Consider the following 23,661-nt stretch of genomic DNA (forward strand, 5'->3'; position numbering starts at 1 on the left):
TGGGGCAAGGGGGGGCGACCCTCGCATCTCCACGCCCGGGACACGGCATTCAAAGTGCAAGCACCGGCCCGGTGCCGTGGGTCGTGGGTTTTTTTGGTGAGCAGCACCGCCTGCACCCCACTCCCTCCCTCCCAGACACACTAGAAGTGGTACCCGCTCCCAACGAGGAACAAGACGGAAAATCCCATACAAAAAGCAATGTCGGCATATCAGTTCACAGAGTTCTTCACAGACCTCGGTATTGTCTATGTAAAGGCTCTATAAAGCCGTATTGACAAGAACTCCGCATGGCGCTGCGCGCTGGTCTATGAGAGTTGAGGTGCGGGAGCCCTGGAGTCGTGACGTGTGGAGAGGCCCTTGCCCCTGTGGGGCGTGGGTGCCGGCGGGGATGTGTCCATGCACATGTTGTGCATGTGCAGGTCACCTCGGGGCGGGGGGGAACTAACGTCTAACCACATCAAACTGGGCCTGTCTAGTGTCCTAGCTTGTGTGGGGGAGAGCTCTCGTCCTCCTCGAGGCGGCGCCCTGTCCGACGACGCGCCGGCGCCGCCTCAATACCTGCCGCCACCGCAGGTGCCGCCACCGCCGCGACGAAGATGTCGCCTGTTTAGCGACCGGGGTGGTGAGCGGCGACCAGGGTGATGAGCGGCGAAGGGGGACGAGGGGCACGGGAGTGGTGGGCGGGCGGGCGGAAGAAACCGGAAGAATCCACCTCCAGGGAGAGGGCGAGTGGGAAAGGTCTACGGTGGTCTCAGAGCACCGGTCAATGGACAGCACGAGTGTCCGCAGTACAGCTGCTGGTTGGCTCCGAGGCCGCTGATGACCCAAAAGTCATCGGGCGGCTGCGGCGGGCAAGTGGCGTTTACGACGGCCGTCGTGTTGAGCCGCTCGGCCCACTCGCCCGTCGTCTCGAGCGGGTACCTATCGCGCAGAGGCGGTGCGGTGCGCGGAGGTCAAGAGCCGAGGCCGGGCCGCTCCGGCCGAGACGCACGCAGTGCGGTTGAAGTTGGAAGACGCGAACATGGCATTCATGAACTCGACGTTGGAGACGTTCCAGCCGGTGATGTCCTGGTTGAAGGGCGAGGCAAAGAACATCGAGGTCATGTCCCTGACGTTGTGTACGTCCCACGTGCTGATGTCCTGGTTGAAGGCGAAGGCGCCCGAGAACATGGCGGACGTGGTGCGCACGTTGGACATGTCCCACGTGCTGATGTCCTGGTTGAAGTCCGTCGCACCTGCGCTCGCGGGCTCGGGATTGGGTCAAGGGGTGCGCCGAAGGGGTAATGTCGCCGTTGAAGCTCTCGGCGCCGTAAAACATGGACTCAAACGTTGTGGCGGCAGAGACGTCCCACGTGGAGATGTCGCCGTTGAAGGCCACCGCCTGTGCAAACATCTGCTTGAAGGTCTCGACGCTCGACGTGTCCCACCTGTGGTTTCGAAGAGGGGTGTGGATCGCGAGATACGGGCAGCCGTGGGGGGGAGGCGGTCCGTGCAGAGGGTCGGGTGAAGAGAGAGAAGAGGCGGAGGACGACAGCTCACGGCAAATCTTGATTGAAGGACACAGCGTCGTAAAACATGGACTCCATGTCGGTGACGGCGCCGGTGTCCCAGGTTGAGATGTCCTCGTTGAAGTACGAGATGTTGTGGAATAGACCCATCATGTCAGTGACTGCGCTCACGTCCCAGTCTCCGATCGGCGTGGCGCACGAGAAGGCGTGAGCACGATGAACGTTCACATTGAAAATAAAGAAAGAAAGAAAACAGACACGCCAAACGAGGGATGGGACGAGGACAAGGTCCCCACCTGCACGAGCAGGATTTTGGAAGGACGATCAGGGGGACAGGTGGGGCTCTCCTGCTCCTGACAAGGGACACGACAGGCTCGCAGCGCGGTGCGCGGTGGACTCCCACATCCACTGGCGGTCTCATCTCAGTCTAGCGACCTGCCTCCAGCTTGTCGCTGGCAGTCTCTCGCACATGCACACTGACACAGGGGTGGCAGGGGCGGCGGCACGAGTCTCCCACATACTATGCGGGCCTCACTAGAGGTGCGGCCTGTGCGTGTCCTCGCCCTTGAGGGGGGAGGGGAAGGGGCTGTGTGTCTGTGCATGTGTGTGTGTGTGTGTGTGTGTGTGTGTGTGTGTGTGTGTGTGTGTGTGTGTGTGTGTGTGTGTGTGTGTGTGTGTGTGTGTGTGTGTGTGTGTGTGTGTGTGTGTGTGTGTGTGTGTGTGTGTGTGTGTGTGTGTGTGTGTGTGTGTGTGTGTGTGTGTGCGTGTGGAGCCGCCCTGAACGCCACGAGCGCGCCGCGAGCGCCGTAGCGCCGGCGAGCGCCGTCGGCAGCGCGCGACCGCCACCCAAAAGTGGAGGTACATTAGGAGCCGCAGCCGGCCTGCTCTATCAGCCCCGCAGCCTCACACCCGCGAAACTCGTGAACTAGCCGGGGCAGTCGGAGAAGGGGCAACTCCGTGCACTGACGGTCGGCCGTCAGAAAACACGCCTCCGTGGCTCGGGTTACACCAATCCTCGCTACCCAACGCGGCCAAAGGATATCCACCTCGAGAACCTCGAGAGAGAGCACATTGAAAATGTGTATCGCGGGAAAATCTTTCGCGACCAACATGGAGGACAAGCGCCGGGTCGGTCTCGACCCGAGCGTGGGATACGTCACGCCGGTGGGCTCCGCACCCGGCGAGGGCCTCGTGCTGCGCAACAGCCTCTCGCCGCACGAGCTCGTTGCCAAGCCGATCGACGGCGAATACGCCAACGCGTACCAGCTCTTTACGCGCGGCGGCCTCCTCTTGCGGCCGACGGAGCCGTGCTTTGGCAGCCGGGTGCGCGAAGACGGGCGCGTCGGGAGCTACGAGTGGCAGACGTACACGCAGGTGAGCGCGCGCGTCGACTCAGTCGCGGCGGCGCTGTGGCACTTGAGCTTGGTGCCTCGCGCCGGAGACGGGAAGCGCTTCCTCGGCTTCTTCCTCAAGAACTGCCGCGACTGGATGGTGTGCGCGCTCGCGGCGTACAAGACCAACGTGGTCGTCGTGCCGATGTACGACACGCTGGGACCCGAGACGGTGGGCTACATCCAGCGCCAGACGACGATGCCGACAGTGCTGTGCACCGCTACGGAGCTCAAGGCGCCGCAGCCTCTGTTCGAACCCGCACTCCCGCTGGTATGGCGAGATGAGCATGGACACGACTCGCGAGGAACACGGGACGGACTGCTGCTTGGCATCCCCTCCTCATCCCAAGCCTTCCCCTCTCTCCAAGGTTCTGCTCTCGGACGGCGCAACCGCCTTCGCCACCGTCCTCATCTCTGGTAGATCCGCCCCGCCGAGCTCACACGAGATCGCACACGAGAGTAGGCGAGATCACGCGAGATCACGCGAGAGTAGGCAGTCTGCCCGCCGAGCTCCGCCGCGCCGCGACGGCAAAGGGCCTGTCGGTCCTCACGCTCGGCGAGCTGGAAAGCGTGGGGCGCTCGCACCTCAGCCTGCTCGGAGCCCTAGAAGCGGAAGATCTCCCCACATCTCCCCCGTATCTCCCCATATCTCGGAGCCCCAGAAGCGGAAGACGTGGTCTTGTCTCTCCCAACCAGCGCTCGGTAGGACGCGGACTCCGCCGCATTCCGCCGTATCCACCGTCTACTAGAAGCGGAAGACGTGGTCTTGTCTCTCTCAACCAGCGCTCGGTAGGACACGGACTCGGCCGTATTCCGCTGCAGTCCGCTGGTACTCACCGTACTCCGGCCGCTCGTATTCACGCGCTGCTCTGACTACGCCGCACAAGGCTCTCCTCCCGCGCCCTCATGCCGGCGGCTCCACGACGCAGGCTCGGAACGCTGGCGGAGCCGTCGCCAGCAGACCTCGCCTACCTCTGCTACACCTCTGGCACGACGGGCGACCCAAAGGGCGCCACGCTCACAGCACAGCCCCCGGCCCAGATCACATCGCACACGGGCAGTCGAGAGAACGGGCAGGCAGGCAGAGAGCGACTAGTCAGGCAGGCAGGCTGAGAGCGACTAGTCAGACAGGCAGACAGAGAGCGACTAGTCAGACAGGCAGGCAGAGAGCGACTAGTCAGACAGGCAGGCAGAGGCCGACTAGTCAGACAGGCAGGCAGAGAGCGACTAGTCAGACAGGCAGACAGAGAGCGACTAGTCAGACAGGCAGGCAGAGAGCGACTAGTCAGACAGGCAGGCAGAGAGCGACTAGTCAGACAGGCAGGCAGAGATCGACTAGTCAGACAGGCAGGCTGAGAGCGACTAGTCAGACAGGCAGGCAGAGAGCGACTAGTCAGACAGGCAGACAGAGAGCGACTAGTCAGACAGGCAGACAGAGAGCGACTAGTCAGACAGGCAGACAGAGAGCGACTAGTCAGACAGGCAGGCAGAGAGCGACTAGTCAGACAGGCAGGCAGAGAGCGACTAGTCAGACAGGCAGGCAGAGAGCGACTAGTCAGACAGGCAGACAGAGAGCGACTAGTCAGACAGGCAGGCAGAGAGCGACTAGTCAGACAGGCAGACAGAGAGCGACTAGTCAGACAGGCAGGCAGAGAGCGACTAGTCAGACAGGCAGGCAGAGAGCGACTAGTCAGACAGGCAGGCAGAGAGCGACTAGTCAGACAGGCAGGCAGAGAGCGACTAGTCAGACAGGCAGGCAGAGAGCGACTAGTCAGACAGGCAGGCAGAGAGCGACTAGTCAGACAGGCAGACAGAGAGCGACTAGTCAGACAGGCAGGCAGAGAGCGACTAGTCAGACAGGCAGGCAGAGAGCGACTAGTCAGGCAGGCAGGCAGAGAGCGACTAGTCAGACAGGCAGGCAGAGAGCGACTAGTCAGACAGGCAGCGCCGAGTCCCACGGCACGGCCCACGGGTCAGGCGCCGTGCTGGCAGAGAGCGACTAGTCAGGCAGCGGACCCACAGGAGCAGCACACACGGCTTAGCTCGTCCAGATCTCGACACATCGCGTCTAAACCCTAGACCTAACTCGAGAGCACACCTAGCCGCGAACGCCGCCCGGCGCCTTCTTGCCGCCCCAAGACGCTGGGGTCACAGACTAGAGTCGAGCGCGTCGGAGAGGGCGGGCTCGACACCGAGTGCTTTGAACGTTGCGGCCAGGCGCCATGCTCACCCACGGCAACTTGCTCGCCGCCGTCGGCATGGCGTCGTACCCCTCTATCTCCGTCTTCAGCTACGACCCGGGCGGGCCTCAGGAGGCGCACACATCTCCCCAGATCTCCGCAGTATCTCCCCACATCTCGAACAGATCTCCCCCACATCTCCCCCCGTGAGGCGCACATCTCGAACAGATCTCCCCCACATCTCCCCCCGCGAGGTGCAAACATCTCCCCAGATCTCCGCAGTATCTCCCCCCGTGAGGTGCACACATCTCCCCAGATCTCCGCAGTATCTCCCCCCGCGATGTGCACATCTCGAACAGATCTCCCCCACATCTCCCCCCGTGAGGTGCACATCTCCTACCTCCCGCTCGCGCACATCTTCGAGACGGTCGTGATGAACTTCTGCCTCTTCCGCGGTACGCGGCAACATGCACATGCACATGCACATGCACATGCACATGGACATGGACATGGACATGGACATGGACATGGACATGGACATGGACATGGACATGCACATGCACATGCACATGCACATGGACATGGACATGGACATGGACATGGACATGGACATGGACATGGACATGGACATGGACATGGACATGTGCCACACTACTCAGCCGCGTGTGGAGCAGTATGGAGTGTCATCGACTCACAACGCTCACTCGCTCCAGAAGCGGACTGCTTCACACCGACGCCGCCGCTCTGCCGTGAAAGCACATCCCCGCCCTCTCGGCCGCCCCTCCCTCGACGGCTAATCCTCACGCCCAGGCGCCGCCGTGGAAGAAAAGAATTCGGCGGCGGACGAACGCGCCGGTCGTCACGCTAGGCGCCGCCGTCGGCTTCTACCAGGGAGACACCCTCAAGATCCTCGACGACCTGCAAGCCCTGCGGCCGACGATCTTTGTCTCCGTCCCGCGGCTGTACAACCGCATCCACGACAAGATCGTCGGCGGCGCGAGGGCAAAAGGGACCTAGAAGCGGAAGACGCGATTCCTGTCCGCCAACCAGCGCTCGGTAGGACACGCGTTCAACTGTACTCCGCCGCATCCCGCTGTATTCACTGTACTCGTACCCCCTCGGCTTCACTTGCGGTGCTCTGAAGACGCTGCACAAGACCGTCCTCCCGCCCCGATGTCGGCGTACTCAGCACTGCAGGCCAAGGGCGGGCTGTTCACGGCTGGAGGTGTGAAGAGACGCTGTTCACAGCGAGTTGTAGGCCAAGGGCGGGCTTGCCGGCAAGCTATTCTTCAAGGCGCTCGACGCGAAGCTGCAGCGGCTGCATGCGACCGGCTCGGGCGAGCACCGCCTCTACGACGCGCTCATCTTCTCAAAGGTTCTCCCCGTTTCTCCCCGTTTCTGCCCGTATCTGCCCGCGTATCCGCCCGTATCTGCCCGCGTATCGGCCCGTATCTCCCCGTATCTCCCCGTATCTCCCCCTATCTCCCCCTATCTCCCCGCCTTCTCAAAGGTTCGGAGGCAGCTCGGGCTTGACCGATGCGCAAAGATGCTCTGCGGCTCCGCGCCGATCGCCGCCGACGTCAAGGATTTTCTCCGCGTCGCGATCGGCGCGCCGCTCATCGAGGGGTACGGGCTGTGAGCGGCGTCTCTTCACACCTGCAGCTGTGAACAGGCGCGCAGCTCATCGAGGGGTACGGGCTGTGAGCGGCGTCTCTTCACACCTGCAGCTGTGAACAGGCGCGCAGTTCATCGAGGGGTACGGGCTGTGAGCGGCGTCTCTTCACACCTGCAGCTGTGGACAGGCGCGCAGTTCATCGAGGGGTACGGGCTGTGAGCGGCGTCTCTTCACACCTGCAGCTGTGAACAGGCGCGCAGTTCATCGAGGGGTACGGGCTGTGAGCGGCGTCTCTTCACACCTGCAGCTGTGAACAGGCGCGCAGTTCATCGAGGGGTACGGGCTGTGAGCGGCGTCTCTTCACACCTGCAGCTGTGGACAGGCGCGCAGTTCATCGAGGGGTACGGGCTGTGAGCGGCGTCTCTTCACACCTGCAGCTGTGGACAGGCGCGCAGTTCATCGAGGGGTACGGGCTGTGAGCGGCGTCTCTTCACACCTGCAGCTGTGGACAGGCGCGCAGTTCATCGAGGGGTACGGGCTGTGAGCGGCGTCTCTTCACACCTGCAGCTGTGGACAGGCGCGCCGCTCATCGAGGGGTACGGGCTGTGAGCGGCGTCTCTTCACACCTGCAGCTGTGGACAGGCGCGCAGTTCATCGAGGGGTACGGGCTGTGAGCGGCGTCTCTTCACACCTGCAGCTGTGGACAGGCGCGCAGTTCATCGAGGGGTACGGGCTGTGAGCGGCGTCTCTTCACACCTGCAGCTGTGGACAGGCGCGCAGTTCATCGAGGGGTACGGGCTGTGAGCGGCGTCTCTTCACACCTGCAGCTGTGAACAGGCGCGCAGTTCATCGAGGGGTACGGGCTGTGAGCGGCGTCTCTTCACACCTGCAGCTGTGGACAGGCGCGCAGTTCATCGAGGGGTACGGGCTGTGAGCGGCGTCTCTTCACACCTGCAGCTGTGAACAGGCGCGCAGTTCATCGAGGGGTACGGGCTGTGAGCGGCGTCTCTTCACACCTGCAGCTGTGGACAGGCGCGCAGTTCATCGAGGGGTACGGGCTGTGAGCGGCGTCTCTTCACACCTGCAGCTGTGAACAGGCGCGCAGTTCATCGAGGGGTACGGGCTGTGAGCGGCGTCTCTTCACACCTGCAGCTGTGAACAGGCGCGCAGTTCATCGAGGGGTACGGGCTGTGAGCGGCGTCTCTTCACACCTGCAGCTGTGAACAGGCGCGCAGTTCATCGAGGGGTACGGGCTGTGAGCGGCGTCTCTTCACACCTGCAGCTGTGGACAGGCGCGCAGTTCATCGAGGGGTACGGGCTGTGAGCGGCGTCTCTTCACACCTGCAGCTGTGAACAGGCGCGCAGTTCATCGAGGGGTACGGGCTGTGAGCGGCGTCTCTTCACACCTGCAGCTGTGGACAGGCGCGCAGTTCATCGAGGGGTACGGGCTGTGAGCGGCGTCTCTTCACACCTGCAGCTGTGAACAGGCGCGCAGTTCATCGAGGGGTACGGGCTGTGAGCGGCGTCTCTTCACACCTGCAGCTGTGAACAGGCGCGCAGTTCATCGAGGGGTACGGGCTGTGAGCGGCGTCTCTTCACACCTGCAGCTGTGGACAGGCGCGCAGTTCATCGAGGGGTACGGGCTGTGAGCGGCGTCTCTTCACACCTGCAGCTGTGAACAGGCGCGCAGTTCATCGAGGGGTACGGGCTGTGAGCGGCGTCTCTTCACACCTGCAGCTGTGGACAGGCGCGCAGTTCATCGAGGGGTACGGGCTGTGAGCGGGGTCTCTTCACACCTGCAGCTGTGGACAGGCGCGCAGTTCATCGAGGGGTACGGGCTGTGAGCGGCGTCTCTTCACACCTGCAGCTGTGGACAGGCGCGCAGTTCATCGAGGGGTACGGGCTGTGAGCGGCGTCTCTTCACACCTGCAGCTGTGGACAGGCGCGCAGTTCATCGAGGGGTACGGGCTGTGAGCGGCGTCTCTTCACACCTGCAGCTGTGGACAGGCGCGCAGTTCATCGAGGGGTACGGGCTGTGAGCGGCGTCTCTTCACACCTGCAGCTGTGGACAGGCGCGCAGTTCATCGAGGGGTACGGGCTGTGAGCGGCGTCTCTTCACACCTGCAGCTGTGAACAGGCGCGCAGTTCATCGAGGGGTACGGGCTGTGAGCGGCGTCTCTTCACACCTGCAGCTGTGGACAGGCGCGCAGTTCATCGAGGGGTACGGGCTGTGAGCGGCGTCTCTTCACACCTGCAGCTGTGGACAGGCGCGCAGTTCATCGAGGGGTACGGGCTGTGAGCGGCGTCTCTTCACACCTGCAGCTGTGGACAGGCGCGCAGTTCATCGAGGGGTACGGGCTGTGAGCGGCGTCTCTTCACACCTGCAGCTGTGGACAGGCGCGCAGTTCATCGAGGGGTACGGGCTGTGAGCGGCGTCTCTTCACACCTGCAGCTGTGGACAGGCGCGCAGTTCATCGAGGGGTACGGGCTGTGAGCGGCGTCTCTTCACACCTGCAGCTGTGAACAGGCGCGCAGTTCATCGAGGGGTACGGGCTTACCGAGACCTCTGCGGCGGCGACGATCTGCCACCCAGGATTCCGACTCTTTGCGGGGTAGGGGTAGGGTCGCAACGCGGGGTTAAGGGGTAGGGGGGGAGGGGGGGTGGAGGGGTGGGGCGGGGGGGGTTCGCGGTAGTACCCTTACCTTACCCTACCCCCCCCCCCCACCCCGCCTCGAACCCAGACGACGTGACCAACTTCCACGTTGGCATGCCCGCCCTGTGCTGCGAGCTCAAGCTGCAGGACGTGAGTGAGATGGGCTACTCTAGCGCCGCCGACCCGCCGAGCGGCGAGGTGTGCGCGCCTAGAGTCTCCCCCCGCATCTCCCCGCATCTCCCCGCATCTCCCGCCGAGCGGCGAGGTGTGCGCGCGTAGAGTCTCCCCCCGCATCTCCCCGCATCTCCCCGCATCTCCCGCCGAGCGGCGAGGTGTGCGCGCCTAGAGCCTCCCCCCGCATCTCCCCGCATCTCCCCGCATCTCCCGCCGAGCGGCGAGGTGTGCGCGCCTAGAGCCTCCCCCCGTATCTCCCCGCATCTCCCCGCATCTCCCGCCGAGCGGCGAGGTGTGCGCGCCTAGAGCCTCCCCCCGCATCTCCCCGCATCTCCCCGCATCTCCCGCCGAGCGGCGAGGTGTGCGCGCCTAGAGCCTCCCCCCGCATCTCCCCGCATCTCCCCGCATCTCCCGCCGAGCGGCGAGGTGTGCGCGCCTAGAGTCTCCCCCCGCATCTCCCCGCATCTCCCCGCATCTCCCGCCGAGCGGCGAGGTGTGCGCGCCTAGAGTCAGAGTACGTGTTCTTGTCGACCAAGTCCGCTCGAGAGGACGCACTCGGCTGTAGTCCGCCGTAGTCCGCCGTAGTCCCGGCAATCGCACCCCTCGTACTCCGCCACGCGAGCTGCAGACCAGTGCCAATCTCGGGCAATCTCGGGTAATCTCGGAGAATCTCACGCGGCAGCTCGTAGGTGTGCGTGCGAGGCCCGTGCGTGTTTGGGGGCTACTACAAGATGGAGGTTACCCGAGATTACCCGAGATTACCCGAGATTGCCCGAGATTGGGGGCTACTACAGGATGGAGGAGACGACGCGCGGGGCTGCTACAAGGTACGGGCTGTGAACGGCGTCTCTTCACACCCGCAGCTGTGAACAGGAGAAGACGCGCGAGGCGTTCGACGCCGCCGGCTGGTTCCACACGGGCGACATTGGGGCTTGGACGACCGAGGGGTGCTTGCGCATCGTCGACCGGAAGAAGAACATCTTCAAGCTGGCTCAGGAGACTACAATGAGTGAATTAATTCCTTCTTGTGCGTAATTAATGTAAGTACTCTTCAAGCTCGCGCAGGGCGGACCCGCGCGCCGAGGTGGCACGTGCACCCTACCCACCCGGTCCCCGAATCCAGCCGGAGGAGATAGGCGAGTACGTCGCCGCGGAGAAGATCGAGACGGTGCTGCTGCGCTGCCCGCTGCTCGCGCAGCTGTTTGTGTACTGTGAATAGAAGAGCTGTGAATAGGTGCTGCTGCGCTGCCCGCTGCTCGCGCAGCTGTTTGTGTACGGCGACTCGCTCCCTCCCTCCCTCCCTCCCTCCCTCCCCTCCCCTCCCCTCCCCTCCCCTCTTCTCCCCTCTTCTCCCCTCCTCTTCTCCCCTCCCCTCCTCCCCTCCTCCCCTCCTCCCCTCCTCCCCTCCCCTCCCCTCCCCTCCCCTCCCCTTCATAGCCCCTCCTACCCTCTAGGCGACTCGCTCCAGTCCTACCTTGTCGCGGTCGCAGTGCCTGACGCCGAAGAGGTCGCCGCTTGGGCCGCCGCCGCCGCCGCCCCGGCCAAGGTGGCCGAGGTGCTGCGCGAGCCCGCCGCGGCGGCGAGGCTGCACAAGGCCATCAGCCAGCAGATCGCGGCCATGTCGACGGAGGTTGGCCTCAAGCTGCCGCGCCTCAAGGCGGCCGGTGTCTCTCTTGTTCGAGCCGCGCATCTCTTCTTCTCTAGGCGGGGCTCAAGGGGTTTGAGCGGATCAAGAAGCTGCACCTCGAGGGCGAGCCGTGGAGCGTCGACAACGGCATGCTCACGCCAACCTTCAAGATGAAGCGCAACGACCTCAAGAAGCGCTACCAGGCCGTCCTCGACGCGCTGTATGCGGACCCTACGGCCGGCACGGCCTCCAAGCTGTAGATGGGCACAACCCCCTCTCCCTTTTCTCCCAGTAAGCTAAAAGTACGTACATCTGGATTGACGTATGTGTATGCGGCCCGCCGACTAACACGCCCACGTGGCGCCGGTGCCGACGTGCGACGACCAGTATCCTGGGCTGTGTGGCTCTGCCGCGTTTGGGATCGCGGCTTGCGACGGGCTCTTGTGGTGTTGCCGACATCGTCTGCTACGTGGCGGACGGACGAGGTTCGGCAGGTAGAAGTCTGCCAGAACTTTCATGTGAAATCCGGGTGTACAGGGCCCAAAAAAAGAATTTTACAACCAAGCACCCTCGCACAACACTGGGCACGGGACTGGAGTGTTGTGCAAAAAAAGAAAGGAAAAACCCCGGGCGAACCCCGATCGCGCAGCACTTCGTGCTGTAGAGTCGAGAAATTGAGAAAGAAGTAAAAGTCATCGGAAGGCGAACAAGAGGAAGAACTCAGAGGAGAGGGGAGCCTCCTCCGGAGTGAGGATGAGGACCCCGCGCGAAGGGGCCCTGAGCGGGGAAGGCGTATGAGAGTGCGTGTCGTGTTCATGTCTGGTGTTCATTATATAAGCTCCGAGTAGAGGGGGCGGTCTGCTGCTAGGGGAAACCCGGAGCGCGGAGCTAACCCTCGGAGACCCGTGTTTACTTCAGGTTTACTTTAAGGCCCTTTCCCTGCGAACGCGCACCCCCGGGCTAGGGCTCTGTCTCTTGCCCGCAACCCGATCCCCATCCGGCCCGCTGGGTGCGCTTCTTAGCTCCCCGGCCCTGGATGTGAGGCTAATGACTGCACTCCAAGTGCTCCAAGTAGAAGTCAGACACACGTGTTTGTGCTTCTCCGGGCTGAATAGTGGGAGCACATGTACATGTACATGTGTACCTTATGAATCTTATGGAGAAAGTACCCGCCACCAAGGTAGACCGCGTAGCGAGGTAATTTCTCCCACGCGAAAACGACTCCAAGTGTCTCGCACAAAAGTGAAAAGCGACACAGGCACGAGCCGGTCGAGCGCACAGCCACAGAGGCAGCGAGCGCGTCAGCAGACTGCGCACACGCGAAAAGGTAAGGTAGGTCAGGTAAGGTTCTCCACACACCACAAAGTTGTGGCATGTGGGGTAAGGGGCCTAGGGGGGGGGCGACCCTCGCATCTCCACACCCGGACACGGGTAGGAGCCCCACGGCCATTCAAAGTGCAAGCAAGCACTGCCCCGAGATGCACGTGGGTGAGCAGCCTGCCCCTCCCTCCGACAAACCAACTCCCGCACACACACAATCGCACCTGGGTACCCGAGGCGGGGAGAACCGCCCCAGCGATGCAGAGTGACTCACTGTGTGTGCTAAGACAGGGATCTCCCAGACAGCCAAACGGGGCCGTGCCGCGTTGTTGGTGCCTTCTCAAGCACTAGCATCCGGGCACCGCACATTCTCGAGCAGGTGGGACACCTATGTGGGCCCAGTGCGCACTAGGCGCATATGCTAGCGCTAATCCTGCCCTATGGGAGGGCGGGGGGGGACGCGAAAAAAAAGGCGTCCACACCATACCACCCCTGGGCGCACACACATAATCGCGACATGTTTGTTATTTTGGGGAGAAGGTGCCTCTTCCTATCTCTCCCGGCCCTCAACTCCGGTTATTCTCGAAAATCGAAAAAACGCCTGAAGTTTGGCTGCATGGCATTTGGGGGTCTGCAGACCACCCGGCCGAGCTTCAGAGTGCTCCTCAAATACCGCTCAAACGCCCACGATGTTGTGGAGGGGACATATATCGCGATATATGCTGACGCCCGACCATTGGATCGTCGACGTCCTCCGCGGGGTAGCTGCCAGGCCGTATGCCCTCGCCCGCGCGGCACTCGCCCCGGCTGCGGTAGGTAGCGTTGAACTCGACAACCGGCACAGAGGAGGCGGCGTGGGCCTCATCGGCGGCGGCGGCGCTCGGGCCGGGCCGGCCGCTGCGCTCGTTCATGTCGCGGCCGCTGCGCTCGTTCCCGTCGCGGCCGCCGTGGTGGAGGAAGCGCCGTTGCTGCTCGGCGGCAATGACCTTGGCGCCCTCGTAGAGATCGACGTCGTGCCCGGCCAGCTTGGCGATGTCGGCGAGCACAGCCTTGGTCACGTCACGGGCCGAGCAGTACATGGCCCGGCCGTCCGGCGGAGGCGGCTGCAGCGTCTGCTGCGGCTGCGACTGCCCGCCGAGCGTGCGGTTGGCGCCGGGTGAGCCCTCCGCCGGGGCGCCGAGCCCGCCCGAGCGCGCGCGGCCCGACTTTTGGCGTGCCGACAGCTCTCCGCGCATCATCGCCACCGCCTTGGAGCGTACGGGCCCGTGCGGTACGAGGGTGAGGGTGAGGATCGAAGCAACGGTCAGTAGAAAGTAAAGTGGGGGAGTGGGAGGAGGTAGGAAGTTCACATACACACCTTGGAGCGTGCGGGCCCGTGCGGTACGAGGGTGAGGATCCGGTCGACGAGGCCTGCGAGCGCACGAATTGTGCGTCGTGAGAGCGGCCAGTCGGAGGGGAGCAGCAAGGGAGCAGCAAGGGAGCAAAGGAGCGAATGGAAGCCAAGGGAGCGTAAGGAAGCAGGGGAGGCGAGGAGCTCTCTATAATATGGGTGTGAGGGAGCAACGGAGTCAACAGGGAGGGCCCGCGTCCGCACCGGGCATGTCCTCGGTGGTGCCGACGAGGAAGCTGCGCCTCAGCATCGCGAGCGTGGGCGCCACGTCCGCCTTCCTCCTGACGTTGAAGTAGTGCGAGTACTCGTCGAGGATCATGCCGCCGCCCAACTCCTCGCCGATGTTGGCCACCGCCAGCCCTCGCATCGAACGGCTCACGTTGGCCGCCGTGTACGAAGCGCAGGGCGTCTCGCGCAGCCAGCGGTGCGCAAAGTTGAGCTCTTCGTTGAGCGCCGCCGACCGCTTGCGGCGCGAGTCGTCCAAGCGGTCGCCGCACGTGAAGCCCTCGTAAAAGTACAACGCCGAGAGGATCCGCGCCGCGGGCTCGCGAAACAGCGTGACGAACACCACCTTGGGCGCCGCCGGCGCGGCCAGGCAGCGCAGACCCGCCAGGCCGCCGAGCCGGTAGACGAGCAGCGTGTCGTGGTCCATGTGGCTCGGCTGCACGTAGCTGATCGCATTCTTGAAGGACGACGAGCCCACCTTGTGGAACCGCATCGCGATGATGCTCACATTGTCGGCGAGGTGGGCGATCCGCGTCGGACCGAAGGTGTGGTTGGGCCCCGCGACGGCGAACTGCGGGATTTTCAAGGCCGGCCCGTCGCTCATCGCGTGCATCATGTTCATTGATACGCGTTTTCAGTGGCGGGCAGCGCGAGAGCGGAGCAATTTATCCGTAAAACAGCCTTGTTATTGACAAGAAAATACGTCGTATGGCGCTATGCGCTGGACTGTGAGAGGTTGAGGTGCCGGGTAGGGAGTCTGTGCCCGGGCGGTGTCCGGTGCGGAGTCTCTCTCTGATCCCGCCTGTGATGTTGGGTGTGAGGTCGTGGCGGCTTCGAACCCAAGGGGGGGAGCTGATCCCACTCAATAACCAACTCTCAGGGGCAGTAGGTGGGCGAGCCTCGAGCGCGCTCCTCTCGATCGGCAAGGCGTCGCTACGCGCGGTCTTCCGCGGGGGGAGCTTCGTCGACGGGTGCGGGACCGCGGCGCGGCTGGTGCTGCGGCGATGCCTCCGGCTGCTGCGGCGAGTGGCTTGCTGCTCGCTGCGATGGCGAAAAACTCGTCTCGTCGCACACCAAGAGCTTATGCTCTGACGACGAAGGCTCCGCCGGGCGCGCGTCGGCCGGTCCGGTGGCACCCTCTGCGCGCGGCGGCCTGCCGGCGCCCCGACGACAGCCGTCGCGCCACCGCTGATGGAGGGGCGGTCGGCGCCGCTGCCGCCGCGCCGCCGGTGGGAGGGGCACTGGTGGTGGCCTGGGCGGCCCTCCGCCGCCGCTCGGGGCGCCCGCGCAGCGGTGGCAGCCTGCGCCGCCACGGCTTCGAGCGGGGAGCTGCCTGCAGCCGCCTGGCTTCGCGACGTTCGAGCGCGGGGAAATAAATAAATAAAACGGACACCTCTACTAGGAGATGGGTAAAAAGGAACAGGTCCCCGCCCTGCGGTCTTTGTGCAGGGTTCTTTGTGGGTGTGGTCGGCGGCTAGCCGGGGTCGTCCTCCCGATGGGGGACTAGCACTAGCCGTCTTCCACATGGTCCCTCGGGTCCCTGCTGCTCCTAATCTCTTCGTACATCCTCCTGCTGATCTCCGCAACGTCCTGCTCCCCCCCTCGTCTCGTCCAAAGCGGGGCTGGCGGGGGCGCTGTTCTTTTTTCTACTTAGCAAAATTCGAGCCAATTGAGGAAACTCATGCGGGCAGGCTGGAAGCGCTGAGGGACGGCCGATGTCCGCCCAGTGCCAGACCTGATTTTAGAATCGCTCACGAGGGCAGCCCAAACATCTGCCTGCGCACCTCCACCGTCGCCGCGTCGCCCCCGCCGTGCATCCGCAGCTCTCGCCACGGCTCCGCCTCGCGCTGCGCCAGCCAGTACGCGTGCGAGGAGCGCCGCGCCTCCTCCTCCTTCTCCGTCTCCGCGCGCTTAAAGACGGGCATCACCGACTCCTCCGACCCGCCGCCGCCGCCGCCGCCGCCCTCCGCTCCGCCGCCCTCCTCCCTGCCGCCGCCGCCCGCCGGATTCGCCGCCGCGTCGGCGCCGTCCGCGGCGCCCTCGAGCGGCTGCGAGAAGGTGGGCCGCATCTGCGCGACCGCGTCGAGCGGCGCCAGGTGCAGCGACGCCTCGAGGCCGTCCAGCGCGTCGGCGCAGCCCGCAGTGCCGGTGGCGCCGGCGCCGACGTGCAGCAGGCCCATTGCGTAAGCCGTCTTGTGGGCGGCGACGGTGGAGGTGAGCTGGCAGGTGGGCGGCGGCTCGCCCTCCTCGCCGTCGTACGCAGGGATCCGCAGGTCCATCTCGATCTGGTGCTGCTTTGGCCGGATCCTCGCGCCCGAGAGCTGAGCAAAGTCGTACGGCCGCCAGCGCGGGCGGAGCGGGTACTGGAGCAGGCAGCTGGAGGCGCCCTCGCGCACCGGGCCGAGGACCACGGGGATCCGCGCCACGATCTCGTCGTCGTCCTCAGCGCTCGTCGTCATGCGCCGCGCAAAATAATAATACTAACTCTCCAGAAAGTTTCTTACAGTAACGGATTTTGGCCCATGCGCATGCTCTTCCTCGTGCTCGCCGCGCGCTCGGGAGCCGGAGTGGCGGGGTCGGAGCTGCTGCAACGGCGCGAGTGGCCGCGAGGGGTCGTGCTGGGGCTCTCCAGAGGGCGAGACCACTACGCGGTGCTCGCGGCGGCGCACGGGGCAGCTTCAGCTGAAACAGAGCCTCAGCAGCGCCTTCAGGCAGTGCAGCACAACGCCAGTGGCCTCTCTGGAGCTATGCGGCGGCTGGCGGACCTGTGCGATGGCGCCGATCCGTGGGCTCGGGACGCGCAGTCGGCTCGCGTGCCGGTTGCCGAGTCAGCCTGGCTGGCGAGAAGCGCCAAGGCCTTCCCTGCATTCTGGGCGCTGCCCAGAAGTGCGCAGTACCTTTGCTGCGCCGACGGGCGGCCTCGATGCGGATTGCCGCGAGTGGCGTGGGAGCCTTCTTTCTTTCTGGATATCCTTTGGCCGCGTTGGGTAGCGAGGATTGGTGTAACTCAAGTCCAAGTTCTCGAGGTTCTCGAGGTGGATATCCTTTGGCCGCGTTGGGTGCGCTCGACCAGCATTGCGTGTGTGTGTGTGTGTGTGTTGTGTGTTGAAAGCGCCGTCGCAACTGCCATGTCGGCAGGTTGTAGGCTGGTGCTCTCGTGAGTGAGTGAGTATTCTTGATACGAAACCACGACGACACACACCAGTCGACTCGCATCGGTTGCCTCCATGAACGGCGGAGCTATTCTCGCGTCCACACCACACCTGGCTCCAACGTGGACACGCCCATAGCTGGGGACCACACACACACACACACACACACACACACACACACACACACACGCTGGTGCTCTCGCCCCGCTGGCGGCGCGGACCGGTGCCGCGGCTCCGAGCCCTCCTGCCTGTGGGCCCGCGGCGGCTCGCCGTCGCGGTGGTCTATCTATCGTCATTTCCCGGCGCTGCTTGCAGCGCTCTGGGTGGTAGTGGCGGCGCTCCAAGAGTGGTGCTCTTGGGAAGAGGTTCCTCCTTTCCGCTCCCCTCCCGCGCAAGGCACCCACTTTTTTTTATGCAGCCTGTGTATGGCGGGCGCGCCACGGCCGCGCACACCCTTCGTCACAATCACAACCGCGCGCGGCCGTCGACCGGCAAGCACACGCCTCGACTCGGACACACTGTTCCGAGGGCAAGGGAGAGGGGCTGGCCCCTAGCCCGAGGTCGCGCAGCTCGCCGAGGCGTGCTTCGCCTTCGACCCGCTCGAGCGGCCCACGGCGAGGGTTGGCCTGGCCATTGCCCCGCCACCTTGTGTGTGGCGAGACGTTCACCTTACCCTACCTTACCTTGCCTCACCTCCAGGCGAGGCTCGAGGCGTCCATCCAGGGCCAGGTCGACCTGAGCCGGAGCCTCCGCGCGATGATCTCGCCCGCCGGCACGCCAAGGAGTCCAAGGAGCCCAAGGTGTTCTCCGCCTGCTCCGCCCGCTCCGCCTTCTCCGAGCCCGTATGAGGCGAAGCCGGCAAAGGCGGCCGCGGAGAAGGCGGCGGCGCAGGCGGAGGAGGAGGCGAAGGAGGCGGCGCAGGCGGAGGAGGAGGCGACGCCGGTCGGTGCCCGCAAAGCCGTCAAGCCGGTGGGTGAGCGGTTACATGCGGATGCTGCGGACGAGGGCGTTGTGATCGAGGCTCGCGAGCTGAACCGGAGCCTGCCTCCCCCGCCCCCGGCGCAGCCCGTGGCCGCGGCTGCTGCTAGCGCGGCCAGAGACAGCAGCGCGAATGGCGGATCCACGTGCGAGAGTGCGTCAAGCGCGAGTGGACGGACTCTGGGTTGCTAGGGCGGGCGTGGGGTTTCTTAGGAAGGAGCCCCTGCCCCTGTGCCCTCGCGCCCTTTCAGAATATGTGCATATGAGACTCTCGGTCAAGCGAGTGTGTTCTTCTAGTGTGTGTGTCTCTCGTCTATGACTATGTGGTGCTCACAGTCACACACATACTATGTGTGACTGTGAGCACACACAGTTCTGTGCGTTGCGCGTCTGGGTTTGAGGGAGTGAGTATTCTTGATAGGAAACCACGACGACACAAACCAGTCGACTCGCATCGGTTGCCTCCATGAAACAACACACACGCTTTAGGTTAGGTTAGGTAGGAAGGTGAAGAACAGCCAGCTCCATGCTCGGACTGGACACCAACGCGGTATGGGTGGACGCTGGACAGATGATGACGACACGCACGAGCGACACACAGACACAAGCAGGCTCACAAGACACACAGCCAGTTGGCTGCCACACTTGGCGCTTAGATTGCTGCTTTTGTAATTTTTCTTTTTCTTGCGATGGCCGCCCCCGTAGCTCGCGAAGCTGCGAACCGGGCTGCGTCCACTGCGCCGCGCCGGCGCGCCGCGACCGTCGGCCCCCGGACTCGGTTCTTGCGGCCTGCGCCGGAGAGTTGGCGGTCGTGCGCTGGGTGGTGATCGTCATCTGTCTGCTCTGCTGTGCTTCTCGCTCGTGCGTCCTTGGACTTGTGCTGACCTCCTTTCACCTCCTGCTCTCCTATGCCACGTGGCTGTGTGTGTTTGGGTTTCTATGTTTGCGATTTGGATTTTGGATTTTCCATTGCACTTTGTTTATTTATTTATTTGATGCCGTGTCTCGGATAAACCTGATCGACCAGCTCCTTGACTCAACACTCAAGAGCCGCCCTTCAAGGAGTTCGTCACTCTCGCTGCGCCCGTCTGCAGCCCGGCGAGATGGTTCTCCTCCGCCAGCAATGGGAAGCGTCTATGTACGCGTCGGGTCGGCGCAGCAATGGCGAGATTGACACGGAACGCATGAACGCTCTGATCGCCGACTTGATGCGCGAGCGCTGGGGTGAATGGTTTCATCGTGTACACAGAGAGTATCTGCAGCCTATGATGTACCTTTCATGGGATCTCGTTTTCGTTCTACCTCCGAACTGCCTGCTTCTTCTCGTACTCCTGTGCTCAGCTTCCGCTCTTGCATGATTGGTACGTGGAGTGTCACGCCGCTGCGGCCCGGTGTAGGGCCGCTCGCGCATGTCAGCATGTCCATTAGAAGTACCTGCCCACCAGCTCTTACTGTGCATTAAATAAACTCTGTTGCCTCTCCACACCCCGAGCGTCGAGTCCCCTTGATTTTGATGTACGCCCTGCATACTCCGAGCCGCCGCCATCGGCATCGCAAAGTCTTACCGCCCCACACGCGTCACGCCGCTGCCAGTGTGCAGTGGCAGTGCGCAGTGGCAATCAATGCCCCCACCAAAGCATCCCGTGTGCCAGTTTATTCGTGACTCCCAAAACACGTGGACGGTCCATCGGCATTGGCGTCGTCGCTTGCCTCTTTCGTGCACATTTTCCGTGTCGTGTCGTGGCTGGACGAGAGGATGTGCGGGATGGGGGTCCTGCGAGAGGAGGGCACTCGGGACGCTCCACGAGCCGTGCGGCGGCGTGCTCCTCCGCCATGCGCAGCGCGTCGTCGCTCGAGCCCCCCCCCCCCTCCCGATCGCTCTGCTGGCGTCATTGGTTGTTGATTGCTTCGAAGAGTGTTCTACACACCACATGAGCTTGCCTGCGGCGAGGGCGGTCGAGTGCACGGAGCTAAGTGCCTCGCCGTCCTCGCAGGAGCCGCTTAGGCGGCTCCCGTAGTGTGCCTGTGTTAGTGCCAGTGCGCGCCAGTCCCGTGCCCAGTGTCGTGCGAGGGAGTTTTGTTGTAAAATTCTACTACACCAATAGCGGCCAGCAGGTGGACGAGCGCTACGCCTCGATCGGTGGCAGCCCAGACTACCCCGCTTGGCGCTACTTGCCGCCGAACCTGACCGTCTCCATCCCGTTCATCGACGCCCTCTGCGGGTGGAAAATTTCGCCCCCCACCCCCCACCCCCCCCACCCCCCCACCCCCATCCTCCCCGCCGCCCTCCCTTTTCGTGTCACCTCGCACCCCACCGCGCACGCGCTCACTCCAGCCCCTCGCCCCTCAAGCACGCGCAACGAGCTGTCGGGGTTCGGGCTCAAAGATCTCTACAACCTCGAGCATTGCCTCGCGTGCGAGGCGAGGCAGCGCGACGTCTCGCACCGCATTCTCTGGCTCGCGACCACATATTTGATGGCATCGAGATTCCAACGTGTACTTCACACCACCCACCTCCTACCTGTAGGCTCGCTGTCGTGTGTGAGCACGCGCTCATTTTGCTCAAGCTGGCGCTCGCCTTCCTCGTGCCAGACAAGCCGCGTTGGGTGGAGATTGAGCAGTCCAAGCAGCGGTACCATGAGAAGCGCGTCCACAAGAAGCTGTCGCCGGTCGTACTTGCCGAGTCGACCGTCTAGCGCGTGCAAAAGGCATAAGAAACGTACTGTCGGGGCGGGAGGGGCCGCGCTGCGCTGAAAGAGGGTGCGCTTTCACATGGCGGCTTGTGGGGGGGAGGTGGGCGGCGAGCGGGACGGGGAGCCCCGAGACACGTTGGCGTTGCCGTCTCGCCCCCCCACCAGCACATCTTGCCGCGAGGCGCGAGTAGCGAGGCGGGTTGATGTCGAATGGCTTCAGATTTACCTCTTTGCAAGTACTGCGGTATATACCAACCCATTTCTGCTGCTATCGTGCTACTACAGTACTGGCTACTGCTACCGGACCTCCAGGTTTCCAGCGTGCAGTTGCCTCCACTCATCCATCGCAGCTTTGTAGCGCCGGGCAATCTGCTCGTCCGAAGGTCGCTCGTCCGATCGCGCAGCCAGGAACTCGGCAACAATCTGCGCTGCGTATTCTCTCGCGCGCTCCTCCTCGTCGTCGCCCATGCCGCTGGCAAACCGCTCCCAGAAGCCCGGCGCAAGAGTCTCGAGTGCAGATGCCACCCCGACGCAAGCGGCAGGGACAGCCAAGTACGAGGGGAGAGGGACCCTGGCGAGCGTGGCGCCCGTCGAGAGGAGCGTGAGCCACGCCGAACCCTGGTCCAGCCGCGTCATGGCTTCTAGCGGCAGGGGCGGAGAGAGCAATTGCCGATGTCTGGCGGGTCGCCCAGGCCCCACAGGGTTCCGGCTCCTACCCAGATATGGGGTCTTGCTGACTCGCACCAAAACGCCCTACCTACCTACCTATTGCGGGCGCCAATCGCCAGGCTCCGTACCCCACCTACCTACCTATTCCCAGGCCGCGCAGCGAAGCGAAAAATACCCGTCGCCGTCCCGGGCGCGTTCGCCGGCGCTGCCGACCCTGGCGCCGCCACCGCGGGCGCCGCCGCCGCACCCGTCTCGGCTGGCGTCCCAGCCGCAGGCGACTCGCCTGGCATGGCCCCGTTCGCGGCTAGCGCGTCTCCCGCGCGAGCGAAGCGGTTTCCCCATCTCCGTGTCGCGCGCCGGCGACGAATCCATCCCGGCGGTGGTTCGAATCCACACGAGCCGAAGGGTGAAGGGGGAGGCAGGCCCGAGGTCTGAAGCTCACCCATTGTGGAAGTGAGAACTGCTCGACCCACCCCTGATCCTGCTGAACAAGCTCCTCTTGTAGCTCGATCGGTCACACCGCCATCGCCGTCGGGGAGAGGGGGGACGATACTGCCTCGGCAGCGTGCACCTCGATCCTGTACCGTGTTTGTTATGACCCCCCCCAATGAACACACCAGTGAGGGAGGGCGAGACGATCGAGGGGTCCCGTACCATGCGGAACCGACCCTATCCAGTGCTCAAGTGCTCAAGGTGAAGAGATCTTATCGGCCAGGCGGGCAGGGCAGGCGGGCGGGCGGGCGGGCGGGGTCGGGGGAGACTATTCCTAGCGGCATCCCCTCCCGACCCACCTTCCGAACGGCCTACACCCTATCCAGGCTCCGAACATAGTTGGTTTACGGGTCAGTCGGGGGACCCACTAGGGGGCGGCCCCTCACACGACTGCCCAGTGGGCCCAGGGATGGCGGTGGCGAGTCACTCCGGAGCAGAATAGAGGTGCGCACGAGGCAGGTGGCATAGCACTGCCCACCCCCTTCCACCCCCCCTCGTCCATGATGTCGCGAAAAGAGAAATAAATGCGCGCCCTATTGGCGAGTTGGAAACCTTGCAGCGCCTGACTCTGTGCCTCTCGACCGCCCTACCTGGATGTCGGCAAACGGGAACAAGCCGCACCCCGGCGGGCACGTGCGCCCGGCCTCAAAAGTCGATGTCGGAAACTACACGCCGACCAACATTCTCGTCACGGGCGGCGCGGGCTTCATCGCGTCTCACGTCGTCATCGGCCTGGTGGAGAAGTACCCACAGTACAAGGTGTGCTCAGCCCGCGCCCGGGTGCCCTGCCGCCGGCGCGGCTTGGCACCACCCGACGGGCGCTCTCCCGGCGGCGGCGCAGGTGGTGTGTCTGGACAAGATGGACTACTGCAGCAGCTTGCACAACCTCGACCAGGTCAAGGACAAGCCAAACTTCAGGATGGTCAAGGGGAATCTGCTCTCTGCGGACCTGATGAACTACGTCCTCGAGACCGAGCAGATCGACACCATCATCCATGCCGCCGCGCAGGCTGCCCTCCCCATCCCCTAATCTACCCGCCACGCCCGCCACACTGCGCCCCTCGCAGCGGGCGGCTCACTCGCTCACGCGCGCGCGCGCGCACGGCGCGCCCACTTGGCAGACGCACGTGGACAACTCGTTTGGCAACTCGTTCGCCTTCACGGAGAACAACGTCCTCGGCACGCACGTCCTCGTGGAGGCTGCGAAGAAGGCTGGCATCCGCCGCTTCATCCACGTATCGACCGACGAGGTGTACGGCTCCTCCTACTCCGAGGAGCCGAGCCGTAAGGAGGGGGACGTGCTCGAGCCGACCAACCCGTACGCGGCGACCAAGGCGGCCGCCGAGAACATCGCGCGATCGTACTGGCGCACTCCGCCCCGCCGCCGCGCGAGCCCCCCCCCCAGAACCTCGGCCAATCCGGCGCATGTCGGCCAGCCTCGGCCTGTTTCCGGCTAACCTCGGGCCTTGCCGAAGGCGAGCGACCTTGTCTGGGGCATCAACCCCACCGCGCTCGCCGAGCTCAAAGCCGCCGTCGAGTCGAGCTCCGCAGGGGTTAGACCTGGAGGCGGCCGCCGAGTTGGCCTCACCCCCC

General features: G+C 64.0%; 5 protein-coding genes across 5 annotated transcripts in view; 3 read left to right on the forward strand and 2 right to left on the reverse strand.

Moving 5' to 3' along the window:
* Positions 1–740: 740 nt before the first annotated feature.
* On the reverse strand, positions 741–1,661 carry EMIHUDRAFT_234729 (hypothetical protein; the record flags this gene model as incomplete). Its single annotated transcript, XM_005781106.1, has 4 exons — positions 741–921; positions 992–1,215; positions 1,346–1,427; positions 1,540–1,661. The coding sequence occupies 4 exons, from the start codon at positions 1,659–1,661 to the stop codon at positions 741–743; spliced, it is 609 nt and encodes a 202-aa protein (XP_005781163.1).
* Positions 1,662–2,595: 934 nt separating this feature from the next.
* Positions 2,596–11,691, forward strand: EMIHUDRAFT_418537 (long-chain-fatty-acid-CoA ligase). The gene is made up of 15 exons (XM_005781107.1): positions 2,596–3,134; positions 3,268–3,316; positions 3,393–3,492; positions 3,829–3,908; positions 5,117–5,214; positions 5,465–5,534; positions 5,948–6,066; positions 6,338–6,454; positions 6,590–6,714; positions 9,351–9,561; positions 10,212–10,259; positions 10,396–10,531; positions 10,659–10,733; positions 10,977–11,152; positions 11,227–11,691. The coding sequence occupies exons 1-15, from the start codon at positions 2,619–2,621 to the stop codon at positions 11,407–11,409; spliced, it is 2,103 nt and encodes a 700-aa protein (XP_005781164.1). The 5' UTR covers positions 2,596–2,618; the 3' UTR covers positions 11,410–11,691.
* Positions 11,692–15,835: 4,144 nt separating this feature from the next.
* Positions 15,836–16,543, reverse strand: EMIHUDRAFT_114126 (hypothetical protein; the record flags this gene model as incomplete). Its single annotated transcript, XM_005781108.1, has 1 exon — positions 15,836–16,543. One exon carries the CDS (start codon positions 16,541–16,543, stop codon positions 15,836–15,838), a length of 708 nt encoding a protein of 235 aa, XP_005781165.1.
* Positions 16,544–16,606: 63 nt separating this feature from the next.
* On the forward strand, positions 16,607–18,084 carry EMIHUDRAFT_234736 (hypothetical protein; the record flags this gene model as incomplete). The annotated part of the gene is made up of 3 exons (XM_005781109.1): positions 16,607–17,143; positions 17,797–17,856; positions 18,019–18,084. 3 exons carry the CDS (start codon positions 16,607–16,609, stop codon positions 18,082–18,084), a joined length of 663 nt encoding a protein of 220 aa, XP_005781166.1.
* Positions 18,085–22,622: 4,538 nt separating this feature from the next.
* The window catches only part of EMIHUDRAFT_442934 (hypothetical protein), a 1,937-nt gene continuing 898 nt past the window's right edge, over positions 22,623–23,661 (forward strand). Inside the window, exons 1-3 of the mRNA XM_005781110.1 lie at positions 22,623–22,827; positions 22,910–23,077; positions 23,190–23,495. Of these exons, the coding sequence (XP_005781167.1) occupies positions 22,663–22,827; positions 22,910–23,077; positions 23,190–23,495 (639 nt within the window). The 5' untranslated portion in view covers positions 22,623–22,662. The remainder of the gene's footprint in view (positions 22,828–22,909; positions 23,078–23,189; positions 23,496–23,661) is intronic.

The sequence above is a fragment of the Emiliania huxleyi genome (genome assembly GCF_000372725.1).
Source record: "Emiliania huxleyi CCMP1516 chromosome Unknown EMIHUscaffold_207, whole genome shotgun sequence".
Taxonomy (NCBI): Eukaryota; Haptophyta; order Isochrysidales; family Noelaerhabdaceae; genus Emiliania; species Emiliania huxleyi.